The sequence below is a fragment of the Juglans regia genome, chromosome 1, assembly GCF_001411555.2.
Source record: "Juglans regia cultivar Chandler chromosome 1, Walnut 2.0, whole genome shotgun sequence".
Taxonomy (NCBI): Eukaryota; Viridiplantae; Streptophyta; class Magnoliopsida; order Fagales; family Juglandaceae; genus Juglans; species Juglans regia.
Window position 1 is genome coordinate 9,580,045 of NC_049901.1, and position 17,999 is coordinate 9,598,043.

Below are 17,999 nucleotides of genomic sequence, written 5' to 3' on the forward strand. Positions count from 1 at the left end.
ACAATCTTACACACTTGGAAGATTAATAGCCCTAGACTTCTTTTAATTTGGACTCATGTTATATAGAAATTTCACATTTTACATATCACTTAAAGAATATATAATTTTATTTTTTTATTTTTTTATTTTATATTTTAAAATATGATGATAAAAGAATAAAATTACATATTTTTAAATAATGTAAAAAATATGAGATTTATGTCTTGAATTTTGCTTTAATATGGAGTGCTAAACCCTCCGGACCTTAGTTCAAAGAAACCTGAGTAAAATGAATCCTATCTCTTCCTTCGCGCCTCTCTCCCTTCGTTCTCTCTCTTAGGAAGAAGAAGCAGAAGAAAACTTCAAAAGAAGAGAACCATGGTGACCGAGTACGGCATCAAGTTCACTGTAAACCTCATAAACAATCACTTTGGCAACCTCGTCGCTGTTAGTTTGTCTCTGTCTCCCTAGCCTCCGGACCTTTACGTATACTTGCTTCTGTATCTACTCGTTCTAATATTCTCTTTAAATTTCATTCAGAAAGTGTGCGAGAATCTTCTTCGAAGAGGACCCCTAAACCTGCAACTGATAGTTCGGTACACGGAGCTCACCCCTCAACAGGTCAAGAACTCCCTCCTCATCTTGATCCAACATAATTGCGTTCAAGCTTTCTCTTACGAACAAGACGGTAAACTTCCTTGACCAATTTTCCCCTATTTATTTCCCTCGTTCTATGAAGAGTTTGCGTTAGATCTTAACTTCTAGCTATAATGATGATCTGATTAATTGTTCTGCAGGTGGGTTGGAAGATGGGCCAAAATCAAATACCCAGTACATGGCATTGTTTAATAACATACTCCATCGCATGAGGTTTTCCAAATTTTTGGAGATCATTTCTCGTGAATTTGATGATAAAGTTAGTTATTCTAGTTTTGCTTTGATGTTTTACCAAGTTTTTGAACCAGGCTAAATTGTATTGTTGACTTTGCTTCGTTGTTTTTCTAGTGCAAAGAGCTTCTCGAGGGTTTGCTTCAACACGGTAGGCTTACGTTGAAGCAAATGGTTGAAAGAGCCAAAGATATGGCTGAAAGAGCGAAATCGAGGAAAATAGAAGGTAAGTATCTTGTGAATGTTCTTTCTGCTCTGTTTATCCTTATAGCATTTTTTGTGCAGGTGCAACTTATCTAATGTTGAATCATATCAGTGATATCGAACATTGTGGTTAAACTAGATGATTTAAATATGGGTGATATTTGGATGGACTTGTTGCCTAGAAAAGCTTCAGTAATTTAATACATTTTAATTTTAAGTACTATAATCTGATGAATAACACTTCTTGAGATAGTATCATGAATTTCTCAACAGCAATATCTGATCTTTAGACAATCAACGGGCTAGGGTGCAAGGCATGACGAGAATTCAGCAAATGAGATGTCTTCATTGTATGTGTAGATTGCTTCACCATAAAAGGTCTATTTGAATGGTTTGGCATAGCTATCATCGCAGTATCGGTCACTGCTTTTAGATAGATGTGGGAGGAAACATATTGTCCAATGAAGACTGGTGGATCACTGTTCAAAACAATTACACTGTTCCCTTCTCTTACTTTTATTCCTGGTAGTGATGTGGTACTTAATGACACATTATGGGGGGTAGATCAGATTGCCACAGCTAAGGATTTCATATATGCTCACCTTTTACGGCTTGAGTTTTAATTCATGTATATATACAAGGAAGATTCTTGGTTTCAGCTGTAGTCGAAGGGTTGTTCTTGGTGGAATTTTGTTATGCTCTTTAGTTGGTGGGTTGTAAGCCCAAGGGGCGCTTCTGAAATTTGTTATGCACTCTGATTTCTCTGCTTTAGATAGAACCTGAAGCTAATTAGGTACCTGAAGAGTATTGTCAGGAAATTCATCTTTATCAGTGCTGGATGGTGTTGAATTAAAACCTTACGCAGGCCAAATGAATATATCAACCATTAACCTTGATCCCTCACTTTCCCATTGGATTTATTTAGAAAAGCAGTCAATAGGGAACTCCAGGAGGCCATCCCTCACCTTGAAGAATGCATCCATAATTAGCTAGCTTTTCTATTAGCAATCCTATGTATAATAGTCTAGTTAAACAGGAATCATGGTCTTGTGTAGTTGTAAAGGTCTCAAGTTTTCAAGTGCACACGCATGGGTCCTCTAAAAATGGAGAAGAATTGGAATAGTTTTTCTTATTTTATAAAATAAGGTACAATCCGTATGTCTTGTAGACTACAAGGATAAGCTAAAAGGGAAGAATAACGAAAGGAAATAATGACAATTGCTAACAAACCTCCTAGAATATCTCCTAAGAATATTTACATAATTACAGAAATTTCTCCTATAATCCAGGGAGAGTTGACTGGATAAATTTGGAAACTTTCCAACACTTCCCCTCAATCTGGTTTGAAGATGTCTTCCATAGCCAGCTTGCCAATCAAATTTTCAAATTGCTTCTTTGGTAGTCCTTTTGTAAGTATATCTGCTACTTGTTCAATAGTAGAGATATAGGGTAAACAAATCAGTCTACTGTCCTGCTTCTCCTTTATAAAATGCTTGTCGACCTCAACATGTTTTGTTCTATCATGAAGCACTGGATTGTGGGCAATGGCTATGGCAGATTTGTTATCGCAATACAATTTCATAGGTAGTGGACTAGTGACTTTCAATTCTTCCAATAATTTCTTAATCCTCAACACTTTACAAATTCCAGGAGCAACTGCTCTAAATTCTACCTCTGCACTACTCCTAGCTACCACATTTTGTTTTTTGCTGCGCCATGTAACCAAATTTCCACCAACAAAGGCACAATAAACAGAAGTTGATCTTCTATCGGTTATACTCCTAGCCCAATTCTGCATCAGTGTATACCTCAACCTGTAGATGTTTTTGGTCTTCAAACAATAGACCTTTTCCTGGAGTTCCCTTTAAATATCTCTGGATTCTATAAACTGCATCAAAGTGGTTAGGCCTTGGTGAGTGCATGAATTGGCTTACCATACTGACAGCAAAGGCTATGTCAGGACGTCTATGTGATAGATAAAGTAGCCTTCCAACCAATCTCTGGTACTGGTCTCTATTGGTTACTTCTTCAGGCTTGGCAAGTTGTAGTTTAAGATTAGGTTCTATAGGTTTCTCAGTTGCTTTACACCCTAGTAAACCTGTTTCTCCTAGCAAGTCAAGCACATATTTTCTTTGTGAAACAAAAATACCTTTTCTTGACCTTGCAAATTCCTTACCGAGAAAATGCTTCAAGTCACCCAAGTCTTTAATCTCAAATTCATTAGCAAGCATCTTCTTTAATTTCTCAAGTTCCTTGCTGTCATTACCTGCCAAAATAATATTTTCAACATAGACAATTAGAATAGCAACCTTCCCTTCACTTGAGTGCTTATAAAACATAGTGTGATTAGCTTGACCTTGGCAGTAACCATGACCCTTTACAGCCTTCCCAAAGCGTTCAAACCAAGCTCTCAGAGATTGCTTGAGCCCATACAATGATTTTTTCCACTTGCATACCTTATCTCTGCCAAGATTACCTTCAAAACCTGGTGGTAATTCCATAAACACTTCATCCTCTAGATCCCCATTTAAAAAAACATTCTTTACATCCAACTTGTGTAAGGGCCAGTTAGAATGTACAACTAAGGAGAGTAACACTCGGTTTGAGTTTATCTTGGCCACTGGAGCAAAAGTTTCTTAATAGTCAATTCCGTATGTTTGTGTAAACGCTTTTGCAATGAGTCTTGCCTTATATATCTTTGTACTACCATCAGCCTTGCATTTAACTGTAAACACCCATTTGCAACCTACAATTTTCTTTTCCTTTGACAAATCAATAATTTCCCAAGTACCATTGTTCCGTAGTGCATTCATCTCTTCGAGAACTGCTAACTTCCAATCCGGATGATCCATAGCTTCCTGAATGGTCCTTGGAACAAATAGGTGAGAAATATTGGATGTAAAGACCTTATGATTATGAGAGAGTCTATGATATGATAAATATTTGGCAATGGGGTGTGTGATACAGGTTCTAACTCCTTTCCTGATGGCTATAGGTACATCAAGGTCAGTAGATTGATCAACTGGAAGTGCAGTAGAAGGATTACTTGGGATTTCCAAATGACCAGTTTTTGGAGGTGATGATTGATTCTGCTCTGGAATTGTGGGATGATCCTTAGTATTAGAACGATACCTGCCTCTAGTATAAACACGAAGCTTAGAAGAGGGATTATTCTATAGCAATTCTCCCCCCGTTTGGGATTTCCTTATGCTTTGTACAGGCAGATTGGGATTTCCATTTTTTCACTATTTAAAATTTTAGTTCCTTGAATTTTTTGTAGAGGGATGTCAATGTCAAGGAAAACATTAGGCATTGGTATAGAAGTTCGCCAAAACTGATCTTCACTGCTCTCTTTCTCCCCTTGAAGATACGTTTGGTTAAAGTAAGACTGATTTTCAACAAAAACGACATCCATACTGATGTGATTTTTTTTTTCAGACTCAAACATTTGTACCCTCTCTTATTGGGAGCATATCCAAGAAACACACATTTTTCAGCCCTAGGATCAAGTTTAGATCTAAGATGAGCTGGAATATGAACAGAAATATTGCATCCAAATACTTTTAGAGACAGATAAGAAATTATCCTATTATCAGGAAATGAATTTTTTAGGCATGCCAAAGGAGTGATATACTGCAGCACATGGGTAGGCATTCTATTAATAAGGTAACAAGCAGTTAGAATAGCATTCCCCCCACAAATATTTTGGAATATGCATAGAAAACATTATAGCCTGTCCAACCTCAAGTAAATGACGATTTTTTCTTTCAGCGATGTCATTTTGTTGGGGGGTGTCACGACACGTGGATTGATGTTGAATCCCTCTTTCTTTCAAAAAATTTCAGAAAACTTTGTTGAAATATTCTGTACCATTATCTGTACGAAGTATGCTTATTTTTGTATGAAATTGATTTTCAATCATACTATAATTTTTTTTTAATAATATTTCAACTTCAGATTTTCCATTCATCAAATATACCCAAAAAATCCGAGTATGATCATCTATAAAAGTCACAAACCATTTTTTTCGGGATAAGGTAGTAACCTTAGAGGGACCCCAAACATCACTATGAATCAAATAAAAAGGTTTTGATGCACGGTAGCCTTTTGAATTATAAGGAACTCAATGACTTTTTGATAAATGACAAACATCACAATGAAGAGAAGTACAATCCTAATTTTTAAACAGACTAGGCAACAAATATTTTAAATAAGAAAAACTAGGATGCCCTAATCTAAGATGCCAAAGCATTATTTGTTCACGCACTGCGATTGAACTAGTACTACCACTCAAGCCCTGAGCTTGTTTATTGTTGAATAGGGTATCATCAACATAATAAAGGCCATCAATCATCCTAGCACAACCAATCATCGCCCCTGAGCTCTGGTCCTGAAATTCACAATGAGAATCGAAGAATATGATACGACAGTTAGAATCACAGGATAATCTACTAATAGACAAAAGATTGCAAGTAAGTTTAGGAACATGAAGGACGGATTTTAATTATATTTTCCTGGAAATTCTAATTGAACATGTTCCTGCAATGGGTGAAAAACTCTCATTTGCAATCCTAACCTTTTTATTACCCGGACAAGGATAATAAGATTGAAACTATTGAGATACACTGGTCATATGGTCGGATGCACCTGAATCAATAATCCATGGTGCAAAGGCTAAAGAACTAGAATAGGCACTCGGCATATTACCTGTTTGGGCCAAGGAACCAATAGAAGCACTACATATCAGATTGGATTTCAGCATTTGAAGAAGTTGATCCATCTTCTCTGAACTTAGAACATTAATCTGGGCTTCATTTGCTCTAGGAATCACTTGGTTGTTTCCAGGTCCAGGTTTGCTGCTCTTCCAATTTGTTGGTTTTCCATGTAGTTTCCAGCAGGGTTCTCGGGTATGGTGTGGCTTATTACAATAGTCACACCATACTCGAGATTTTTGATTGGGATATGACCGTTGTACAGAGGCATTAGCAGTAGCCAAAATAGTAGGATTCGCAGCAACCAAAGCCGAGTTCTCCACTGTTCCATCGGCCCCTTTTTTCTTTAGCATAACATTCCAACGCCAATCTTCACGTCTCACTTCAGAAAATACCTCTCCGATTGGAGGCAGAGTTTGTCTACCAAGAATCCTCCCCCTGACTTTATCAAACTCATCATTGAGTCCAGCCAAGAATTTAAAAATTCTTGCATTTTCCACCGTCTTCTTATTGTAGTTGCAATCAGGTCTATTCCATTCATAATCATTAAATAGATCCAAGTCCTGCCACAGTCCCTTAAGGACATTAAAATACTTAGTCACACTATCTTCCCCTTGTTGGGTCTTGCCCATTTTTTGCTGCAATTCATAAATCTGAGAATAATTTCCAAGGTCAAAATACATCTGACTAACATTATCCTAGAGTTCTTTTGTAGTAGGATAGCACATGTAATTAGCGCTAATATCTTCATCCATTGCATTCACAAGCCAAGCCATAATCATGGAGTTTTCAGCATCCCATATAGCATAAGACGGGCTGCTCTGTCAGGGGCCTTGGTTTCACCAGTAAGGTACCCAATCTTACCTCTCCCACGGATATACATTTGAACTTACTGAGACCATCTCAAGAAGTTGGCTTCATTGAGACGGATATTTGTGATTTGGATAGAATGGGGTTCGGCAATTTCAGACATAATGTAGGCTGAACAGGGTTAAGACAATAAGGCCTAGGTTTAGAGGCTATGACTGCCGAAAGGAAAAGAAAACCAGGCTCTTGATACCATCTAGAAGTGGAGAAGAATTGGAATGGTATTTCATATTTTTTAAAATAAGGTACAATCCGTATGTCTTATACAAGGATAAGCTAAAAGGAAAGAATAACAAAAGGAAAGAATGACAATTGCTAACAAATCTCCTAGAATATCTCCTAAGAATAATTACATAATTACAGAAATTTCTCCTATAATCCAGGGAGAGTTGACTGGATAAATTTGGAAATTTTCCAACAGATTCTTGAGAGTTGTTGCTTTATGCAAAAATATTAAAATTCCAGCTATATCAATATCCCTTCTCAATGACCTGACTAGGTACTGGCCTCTTATTCTGGAATTTTCAAAGCACCTGGTGTCTAAATGAACAGCTTTAGATAATTCCTGCTACATTTACTGATGTGCTATGCTGATATAAGTTCCACAAGAATGGGAATAGATCATTCCTGATATATATACACACATGACATTAATGCATTGGCACACTTTTGAAAAGGAGAAAACGTTGTGCCCTGTGATGTGGTGATTTATATGTACTAGAAGTATAATTTTATTTCTTTTACTTCATTATTAATCCTTTTCAGGAATTTGTGAAGATCTTGTACAAGAAAGCCTTGTTAAACTTTTGACTGCCCGTTATGTTGAACGCTGCCCGGCATCTGAACCAGTTCTTGCTGCACGAGATAAAGAAGAAACTCCTGCCAAGAAGCGAGGACCTAAGTCTGCTAGGGTAATTGCTGTCTGTTGTCAAATCTGCTTGCTGACAACTCTGTTCTAAAGAATCAGGAATGACACTCGATGACTTGCTTTCGCATGTGATGTGCATTTTCAGAGGGCAAAACATATCGACTTACACCCGATCATAAACATTATTTACGTTGTTAGCAGTTCCATAAATTTATTTGGTTTGGGGAAATTACACTTTTTATTCTTAACTAATAGGATTGCCATTTGAGTGCTATCATATATTAACCGAAGTCATGGTGACTCATAAATTAAAAACTACTTCAAGTCCACCACTGTCTGGAGAGTGCCATTCTCTGCACTGTTAAATGAACCTTTAGTATTGAGTCTCTTATCAAAAGGTGATATTAGCATATACAGTGTGGGTAGCTGCCTGCTGCCCAAAATCCTTCCCTACGCATTAAAGACTAAAGAGTGAGAGGTGTAACTTTGCTACTATAGCAATGTGGAAAATAATTTTGAAATAAGTTTTATTTTGATTTACCTGTTGGTGATTGTGTTGCGCCATCAATATTTTGAGTATGTCATCTACATACTCATACAAAGAAAGTAAGTGGCGCAGCTTAGAGAGAGAGAGAGAATTCTTAAGTATTTAATCTACGTGTGGATCCTTATACAACATTCTCTTCTAAATAAATGCTGACAGACAGCTGAAGAATCACAGACCTTAGAACAACGTGTTCTAGCAGCAGCAGCTCCTATGGGAGCACAGAGATTTTCAGCTATAACAAATAATGAATCTTCTGTTAGCAGAGAAACAAGTACGGATGATTCCCCTGGCATGAGAGTTGGAGCAAAGGTATTGGAATTTTTGTAAACCCCAAGCTTTATATTGTAAAAGGTATTTCTCCTTAAAAAATGAGGGTATATAGGTCAAATTTGGAGTGGTGTCCTGGAGAGAGAGAGAGAGAGAGTTGGAGCAAGGTTGGTATGAGGATTGTCACTTCAAGTTCCCAGGGTTACTTGTATGCTAATTGCAGTCTTCTCATTTTACAGCGCAAATATGATGCTTTGGAATTACATATTGAACCTGCAGCTGAAGAAGAGGAAGTAGTTCTTTGGCGTGCCAATTTTGAGGAATTTATACGTTGTCTTAGGCATAAGGTTGGTACCTCTCTCTCTCTCTCTCTAGTGCCATCGTTTTGCCTTTTGTAGGCCCTATTATTGCTGTTCCTCTATATCTTCTGGTGAATCAAATTGTTCCTTTTCCTTCTCTATCTTCAATTTTTCTCAATGCTAAATGGCTTTCCATTTGATTTCATTTACGGTGGTAAGCTGATATATTTTTAACATGAGGTGGTAATGGTTTAAACTGTTTTACATTGTTTTTACATTAGCTTCCTGGATAGCATTTGGAAATAATGTGCTGTTACTCATACATTCAAGGCTTGCATTGAGAATGTGAGAGAACGCCTGGATGATGGAGCTGCAACTGTCTTGAGAGCAATGCTGGAGGCAACAAGAAGTTTTGAGAACAAAGTGAAAACAGAGAAATCTGGTAAAATGAACTTTTAAACATGTGCTCAATGTATGAATAGATAGATATATTCTTTTGACAAGTAATTCTGTTAAATTTGTAGAGGGGGTGCTACCCAAGTACCTGGAGTGTACTGTACTGTGTATACAAGAGGAGCACCTGACTAGGGAGGTGAAGGAAAATAGAAATTCATAAATTCTAAATAAGGAAACAAAATTGGCTAGAAAAAGTATGTGCCGACATCCAAAAATAAAGTGTTTATGCACTGTGGAGCTAAGCTCATCTGCCATCTCCTCACAATCTTCAAAGTTTTGTGCATTACCTTTCTCCCACATACACTGCATTATGTGTAAAGGAGCCATCCTCCAAACTTCCACACTACATTGGCCTACATCCTGTCTTCTTTGACTGACCAATAATTCTCTTACCTTTGGCGCATTTCCCACTCTGCACAGAAAATATAAAAAACTGATGCCCATATTTTTGTAGTAACTTTGCACTACAACAAAAGATGATCTGTTCTCTTCTCTTCTTGCCTACGCCACACCGATCTATCACTAAGATTCTTCTCCTCCTTAGGCTATCCATGGTAAGAATCTTCCCTAATGAAGTTGACCATACAAAGAATGCTGCCCACCATATACAAAGATACACACCCACAAACACGTCTCTATATGCACATATGCCTGCATAGATATTGCACTTTGTTTCCCTGGGAAGGATCTAATAAGTACTGGTATTGAATTGGAAATTTCTTGCTATTTGGTGAATTTATAACTACTATTTTGTAAGCATCAACAGAGGAAAGCGGATAGGTGTCTAATATTTTAAGCTTATGAATCAGTACTCAGTAGCTTTGTGTTCACATATCTTCACAGATATCGCCTTGCGCTCACTCATCAGTATATGATTTGTATTACATGTTGCAGTTCCCTTGTCACTGAATAATATATTTGAAGAGGTAATGAAGAGTGAGGAAGGGCGTGGTATGACCTTAGACCGTGTCAGAGCTTCCCTTGTCCAGTTGGGTTGTTCACCCTCTGCAAGAGGAACAGATGAGTCATATAAAATTGGTAACCTATTCCCTTTGTCTAATTTTTGTGTTCATCTCCTCGTGGTATAAAAGTGTAGCCACATTAATGAGTTCACTCGACCTTTGTATATAGCTGATATATTTATTATTTGGTTTCTAGTGACGTATTCTGTCATGTTTCTTCTACAGATTTGAAGAAAATAATCGAATTAGCTCAGAATGATGAGGTTGCTTGACATATATGTTGTTTCAAAGATATTAAAATCCACGTTTTGGTCCTGACAATGTCTTACATTTACTATGCTGCAGGTGGAATCAATTGTGTTGAAAAGATACGGAAGAGATGCATATAGAATGTTCCGATTACTATCAAAAAATGGTTGCCTAGTAGAGACTGATAAGGTAATGACAGATTTATTTAGATAAATTTGCTTTGAGTTCTGCTACAGGTGGCCTAGAATTAAAAAATAGGGGTAAACAAACTTTGCACCTCAAGGAACCAAAAAAAATGCAATGCCTATCTTCCATTAGGATGTGATCAACAAGATTGTACCATGTCACCTATTTCTCATCCATCTTAATGACCAAAATTAAATGAGGATTCTATTTGTCCCTTTTTGGTAGTTGGAGAGTGCAATGCATCTATTTTGGTAGTTTGGGGTGTAAAATGCAAAACCCTTGTATTTCATGGATAAAGTTAACTTTCCGTAAAAATAATGTAAAGTTTCACTGTCACTACATTCCTATGTTGACAACATGCCATCTAAATTTCGGGCATGGTTACACTTTATCTCCTTATGTATTGCGAGGATGGTTATGTGCAGTGTACATTTATTGAACACAAGAAAAGGACCGACAAATTTGTTATTTGTTTTTCTTAATATTAAGTTGTTATTTTTTTTTCAATATGCTTTTATGGTTTATCAATTAATATATTGCTCTTTTCATACCAGATGTCATAGATTTTTTGTTGTTTAGTTGTTTGAATTATTTACGTAACACTCCTGCTTTGAGTTTAATAGCAAGAAATTATCAAATACATCTGGTGTGGTCATGCGTATCTTCTACTCTTGTCTCTCCACTTCTCAACACCTATGGTCTCAATACAGTTTAGACAACACACGTCTTCAGCTACCCCTTTGATGCTCAATTCTTCTGGATTTGTACGAGGTTCAGTTATAGTTAGCAATATTCACATAAGAATTTGGTGCAGGATGATGGTGCTCGCTTGAATATTAGCAATCATATAACTAGGAGAGGAGGAAATGAGAAACCCCCATGCGCCTGAATTTCTTCCTAAAGATTGCTTGCTGCTTTTCATACATTTTTTGCAGTAGGACTTGCTAAAGTAGAGCCATCTAAGTTTCAAATGCCCCATTTATTAAGCCGAGTCATGTTTTGTGTGACAATGCTTAATTTTTTTTTTTATAAGTTGGCCAATTTAGTTAAAAGCACAAAGGGTCTCAACCCAAGTACACTGTGTGTATGCAAGAGAAAGCTTCCTACTAGAAAGAGGAGGTAAAATACGAGGACATAAAATCAACTTTACTCCGAACCCTACAATTGGCTCCCCCAAAGTGGATGGTCTCATATTTGATTCTATGGGCATTGAGGAGGCTGAGTGGATCAAAAGGGAATTTGGGTATCGATGTCTACTTTAAAATTACACTTCGATGCACATTTTAATCCCTTGCGGTCTAAGGGCTCGTTTGGACACTTTGAATATCTCAAAATATTTGTGAATAGTAGTGAAATGATTTGAGTTAAGATGTTTTATTGGATTTTGGGAAAAGAGAGAAAACGTTGAATAAAAATATGATAAAGTTCAAAAGTTGTTTGAATATAATTTTTGTTTTGAAATTTGAAAAATTTGTATTGGGTTTTGTGTTTGTATCATAATTAGCGTTTTGAGCTTGAATGATGTTTGGGAAGGAAGTGTCTGAGAATACCTCTTGTTACCCAAACAAGGCCTAAAACTCCCTCTGCGTGAGATTATGATTTTGATAGTAGGAAACAAGCTATCTGGGACTGTTTCATTGTATTTGCTTAATATGAAATGATATGTATTCCATATGTGGACATAAAATGATTTTTCTTTTTTGGTCATCTTTATTATATCCACAGTTTCTTTCTTGAAGCAATTGCTCTTGAAAGGAATTCTTCGGGTGAATAAGAAAGAATATGTTTGGTATGTTATTTACTCCAATTATTTTTATGTTGTAGATTGCAAATACCACATTTGTTGAAAAGAAGGATGCTCCCAAGATTCTTTATAAGCTGTGGAAGGATGAGTACTTGCATATGGAGGTAAAAACAGCTGTCATAAAATATCCTTTACCATATATTGTCCACACGTGCACGTGTTAATATTACATAAAGGCAAACTACTACTGGGGCCTAAATGCTCGACTTTTTTTCCCAAACGTGGTGTGGTCATTGTGCTTGCACGTTTTAATTGCTACTAGGGCTTGCCCTCTTCACAGCATGATCATTATTTTTTCTCATATTCTCACTTGAGTTGGGGCTTTTTTCCTTCTTTCCTTCACGTTAGTTGCTCTTACTGGGCTTTTTTCCCTCATCTTTTCCTAATTTTAGAGGACTCTCTCACCCTGCTTCTTTTTCATTGCATGCCAAGAAACCCTAATTAGTTTTGTGTGGTTGTATATATGTACGTAGGTATTTTAGAACTCCAGGGTGAAAAGTTCTCCGTCATGAGATTTTAGGTCTCCACTAAGTTACTGTTCATTTTTCCTTGCAGAAATTAGTTGTAGCAGGAGCTAGACAATCACAATTCTTATTGTGGAAAGTAAACAAGCCCTGTCTATGGAAACATGTACTAGATGAAATGTTCCATGCTGCTTTAAATTTAAGTCAACGAGTGGCTTATGAGCGAGAGAAGGAAAAAGAGGTGTGTTGATTCTGTTATGGATTGCTAATCCTCTTGGGTGCTTTCATTTCATTGAGTTGTATGTGGCTTTGTTTTTTCATTGTCATATTCTTTGTGGAAGTAAGTAGTTTTTCCATGAATGGCTCATGCTACTAGTTTCTACATGCATATAAGGAGTTCCTCATTGAGGTATACGAGTCTATGACCATTTTACAACCCAATGAACCAGTAAATCCAATTGATTGAAGATTCATTCAAATGGGCATGCCATGTTGTACCTTGCATCCAATATTATTATTGTTGATAAATTTTTATGTGATGTTGGTGGATCTTTAGGCACCTTACTATGTTTGTTCATTTTTTACTTTCTGCTGCTGCCACATACAAAAATCTGTTAAGTATTGGGTTTGACTTGTCATGCATGATACTGCTGAAATTAGACCTTATTCTGACTATAAACACTAAGAATAGGTCCTTGACTGAAAATAGTGATTGAATCTAGGGGTGCTACCTGCCCTACATGACCCCTCCTGCACCCTGCCCCCGCTTGGGCTGGGGGCGTCAATTTTTCACCCCGCACCCCACCCCTGTATAGTCCCTAGCCCTATACGTTCAACAGGCGGACACCGTTCGTCTGCCCGCCCCTAAGTGCCACCCGTTAATCCAGATCCGTGCATGGAGAGCCACACCATGGATCTCCATGTGCGGAAACCACCAGATCCGTGGCTTTGCTGCTCCTCCACTCCCAAACTCAAACGAAAACAAAAACCGAATCAACCAACCAACCAACCAAATTCTAACCAAACAACCAATAAAAATCAAACCAAACCTAGCCAATTGTGTGGCCATGGGTCTCTGATGAAGAGCAAGAACTAGGAGATGGAGAAGAAGTAGACAGAGAAGATGAAAAGTAGACGAAGACGAGAGGAGAAACTGAGAAAGAGGCTGGGAGTGGGAGTGGGAGGAGAAGAAGAAGAAGCAGAAGAAGAGGAGCGGGGCCAAAGAAGAGACCCAAAATGAACAGTGAATCGAATCTTAGGGGTTTTTTTTTTTGTGGGGGGGTGGATATCCTACCCGCATCCTGCCCATTTTTTAGATTTCTACCCGCCCGCCCAGTACCATGCTGACCGGGCAGGACACATGGATGGGCCCCCATTGCCCAGGCCTGGTTGAATATATTCTAGACGATGAAGGGTCTTTGCATCCTGATTCTGTTGATGTCAGTTGTTCTACCTGTCCAAACAATGCAATCACTCCCTGTTTAGGTATGGATTAACAAATGCTGCTTATTTTGTATCTCTACCCTGAACCTAACAGTTGAATACTAGGGTCGGTGTTTGCCTAGACTGGTATTGAACCAACTTGGGACCTTCTGACGGGGTGTTTACACCATGTTTGTGAATGCCTGGTGTTCTGTTGTTTAGAAAAATTATCCCGGCTGCAGTAGGTATTGCAGTTACATTTCTAATGATGGGGCCAGATGACAGTCTGAAACTTCACAAAAAGATTCCCTTTTCTGTTTTTTACATTGTTGCATTTGTATTTTAAAATCACTTCATTGTGTCTCTTGCATCTTCAAGTTCGCATATAAAATTGTCTTTGAATTGCCTGCACTCTTCACCATATTGCAACCAAGAATGTTTTTCACCTTTATTTGATATATATTATTTAGGATTTGCACTAATAATTTGCTATGTGAAAATTTCTTCCAGTTTCTAAACCTCCCAGTAGACAAGCAAATTATGTCACAAGAGGAAAGACTTAATCGGCTAAAAAGTGTGAGGATTGTCCTGGAATCATCACTTCTGAAGCTCGGCGATGCTTTCATGCTTTTCCATGACTTTGAAGAATCATCACTGCTGAAGCTTGATGATGCTATCATGCTTTCCCATGATTTATGAATAATGGGTAGGTATTCGTATTTCATGGGACAATTGGCTGCGTCTTCCTCATATTATGAGCATGGGGATGCTGTGTGGATAACGGATTGGTTCTTCCTCATCATATAATGAAAAACGGGGATGCTGTAAGTATTGGGTTGGTTCCCACTCATCACTTGAGTGATTCTCTCATCTTCTTTAATTGCAGATAAGGCGAGAATTTCATAAGGATCATCTTGTAAGTATTTATAGGATTGACAGAGATCATCAATAGGAACATTTGGAATCATACTGTCTAGTTTGCGATGTGTTTGTCTGCTGATCAATGCTCCCCTTCTCCCTGTGGGACAATTTTGGTTTGTTTGTTTTTTTGTACACGGAGATTGAACCCTACTAGCTCCATCTACACTGATTTGCATCGTTTCCCCTATTCCTTCTGTTTTCAATTTTCCATTGCTAGATTTCGAGTTGTACTTTCTTCTTAGGTGGATTTTACTCGAGGGTTAAAGGCTTTTGAATTGGATAGCTTGATGTTATAACCCCTCTCTCTCAACTGTTGAATCTTTCCAAACACATTCCATGTTTTCAAAAAGTTGTACATTGCTTTGACGTGTGAGATCTGCGTGGGTTTCTGCCGTAATACTTGTAATGTTTTGCATCATTAGTTTGTAGGCATCACTGTTATTACTCATTTCTTGATTTCGATTTTTTGAGGTTTAAATCATAATTCAAAGTTTATAGGGCACTGTAAGCACCCATAATGAGGGGTGTAAAAGTGCAAAGTAATCCTAGAATTAACGGAGGCTGTCCTGTCCTGTCCTGTCTTTCTCCCGTAAATCGAAATAATCGAATCAGCATAAAAAATCCGACCTTTTTTAATCAACCACAAGTTGTGTAGGTCCCAGCACTAACGAAATATACTTTCAACATTCTCAAGTACTCCCTGCCTGCCTATAATAATTTTGTCGCCAAAACTTGTTCGATCTTCGATGCTTCTAAATGCGCTTTATTTACGTACCCAAATGCTAAAATAGACAATCCAGTGTCTGTCGCTAAGCGGAAGATAACTTGAAGCCCATGCACTTAAATATGCTTTAGCTTGGGGCTCCATATAATCTGATTAATGTGTTTTCATAACCTAAACACAATTTATTTCAAAATCTAGCTATAAATCTTCCTAAATATTGTAGCATTATTTGACTAAAGCTGATAAATTACTGAATCAAATAACTAATCCGTTAACTACTTTCTTTTTTTTTTGCATGCTGTTCAGGATAAAAACATCAGTCATGTCAAGGGCGAAATAACACAGTTGTATGTGTCTATTCAATTGCTGATCAATAAGATACTCATGTCCCCTTCTTAAAAAAAAAAAAAAAATTACTAAATAGTGAACAATCCAACTCTTATCTTATGATTTGTCTACTCACAGATTGAGATGGACTTATTTAAATTGGTTATTGTTCTCTACAGCTCAAATTAAATTCGAAACTAAACACTGCATGGAGGAATTTATTTGACTACTACTAAATTTGGGCAGGTCAGAGGTCATAAAATTCAGTCCAAAGATCCATCAATGTGCCAGCTTACCAAAAACGTTGATAACCTTGAGCACATATGTACTTCACATGAAAAATGATTTCTGTTCACAATAGAGAGAATAACTTTTCAAAACCTAACTGAAAAAAAAAAAAAAAAAAGAAGAAGAAAGAAAAAAAACTAGAGACAATTGAAACAAGCCTGTGAATAAGTAGTGTTTTCCTAAGGATAAGGTTTGGCATGTTGGGGCGAGGGCTTCACACATGATAAATGTTGTGCTCCCTGTGCAACAAGAGCACAGGGATAGGAAGTCCAAACACGTACGTAGTGATGATGAGTTACATACCCAAATTTCTAGAAAGAACATTTTGTGTATGAATCTTGCTTTCCACATGCTTCAAGTGATCGGCCTAGCTAGCTAGCTACTCCAATAAATCTATTAATAAATAATAAAAAAAAACCTTCTCCTATTCAGTATATATAATAATTATTCATGAACCACCGTGTGTGTATTTTCTTCCACTTAATGATTATTTTCCCTAGATTCTATCGTAAAAAAGTACAAAAAAAAAAATTATTATTATTTTAATAAACTTGTACCTAGCTAGCTAGCTAGATTACTCAATTCCCATAAAATCAAAACCATTAAAACAGAGAGGAAGCTGCATGGGCTGGGCAAGTGGGCATGGACTAGGGGGCCCTATGGCCGAGATATACTGCCTTAGCTACCATCGATCGTGAAGTACTGTTTGCTAACTTTCAAACCTAAAAGCCACCACACGATTCTTTGGTCGTTTAGTCAGCAAGTTATTATATATATATATATATATATATATATATATATATATATCTAGGGAGTCAACGGCCATGCACAATTCTAGTTCTGGGTGTTTGACCGACAAAATGGTGAATTTTTGAATAGTTCTAAAAAGACCAGCTACCAGTCATTAAAGGGGTGGTTGCAGGTCCCATACTCTCCATTAATATTTAATTAATTCCTGAAAAATATTACAAGTCATAGTGGCAACTGCATGCAAATTAAGGAGGGCATGTTTGATTTCTCTTTTTCGATCTTAATTTCTTGGTCAGGAAGGACATATATATATATATGTATATATATGTATATATTTATAATTAGTGCACGCTTTTGGTTTTGATCGAGTTAGTGCTTTTCTGTCAAATAGAAATAATGGTCGGTATGTATATATAAAGGACATTAATAAAACTCATGCAGACAACCAGTAATATTACTTGAACGATTTATAAGCTAACTGAAAAAAATATATACTCCTAATTCCCCCTTTTTATCAGTCAAAGTACACCCAGAACGTAGATTTGTTGCCGATGACTTCCAATTATCCGACTGAATATGTTGACAAACCGGCTGTCCAATTTCCCACGGATGAGTAGAATTCGTCCAAGCTAGCTGTAATCAGGTCTCATTTTCTAATTCAACGTACGTACGTACAATCACTTGATCATCATGATTCACAGCTAGTGTAAGAGTTTTATTAAAACTTTATATCTCACATACCCATATTCTAATGAGTTTAGACTATTTTAAATATTATCACTTAATTAATGAGTCACAATTAGAAAAGAATATAT

General features: G+C 37.1%; 1 protein-coding gene across 3 annotated transcripts; it reads left to right on the top strand.

Moving 5' to 3' along the window:
* Positions 1 to 243: 243 nt before the first annotated feature.
* Positions 244 to 15,395, top strand: LOC108998635 (DNA-directed RNA polymerase III subunit rpc-3). Of its 3 annotated transcripts, none has more exons than XM_018975247.2 (14): positions 244 to 426; positions 520 to 667; positions 777 to 895; positions 985 to 1,093; positions 7,416 to 7,561; positions 8,222 to 8,374; positions 8,572 to 8,679; positions 8,962 to 9,073; positions 9,982 to 10,125; positions 10,275 to 10,312; positions 10,395 to 10,487; positions 12,309 to 12,392; positions 12,844 to 12,993; positions 14,685 to 15,395. In XM_018975247.2, exons 1-14 carry the CDS (start codon positions 358 to 360, stop codon positions 14,871 to 14,873), a joined length of 1,662 nt encoding a protein of 553 aa, XP_018830792.2. In that variant the 5' UTR covers positions 244 to 357; the 3' UTR covers positions 14,874 to 15,395. The 3 variants fall into 3 exon arrangements, with proteins under 3 accessions (XP_018830792.2, XP_018830793.2, XP_018830795.1); XM_018975248.2 differs by having other exon boundaries at positions 9,982 to 10,107; XM_018975250.2 differs by having other exon boundaries at positions 383 to 434.
* Positions 15,396 to 17,999: the final 2,604 nt, after the last annotated feature.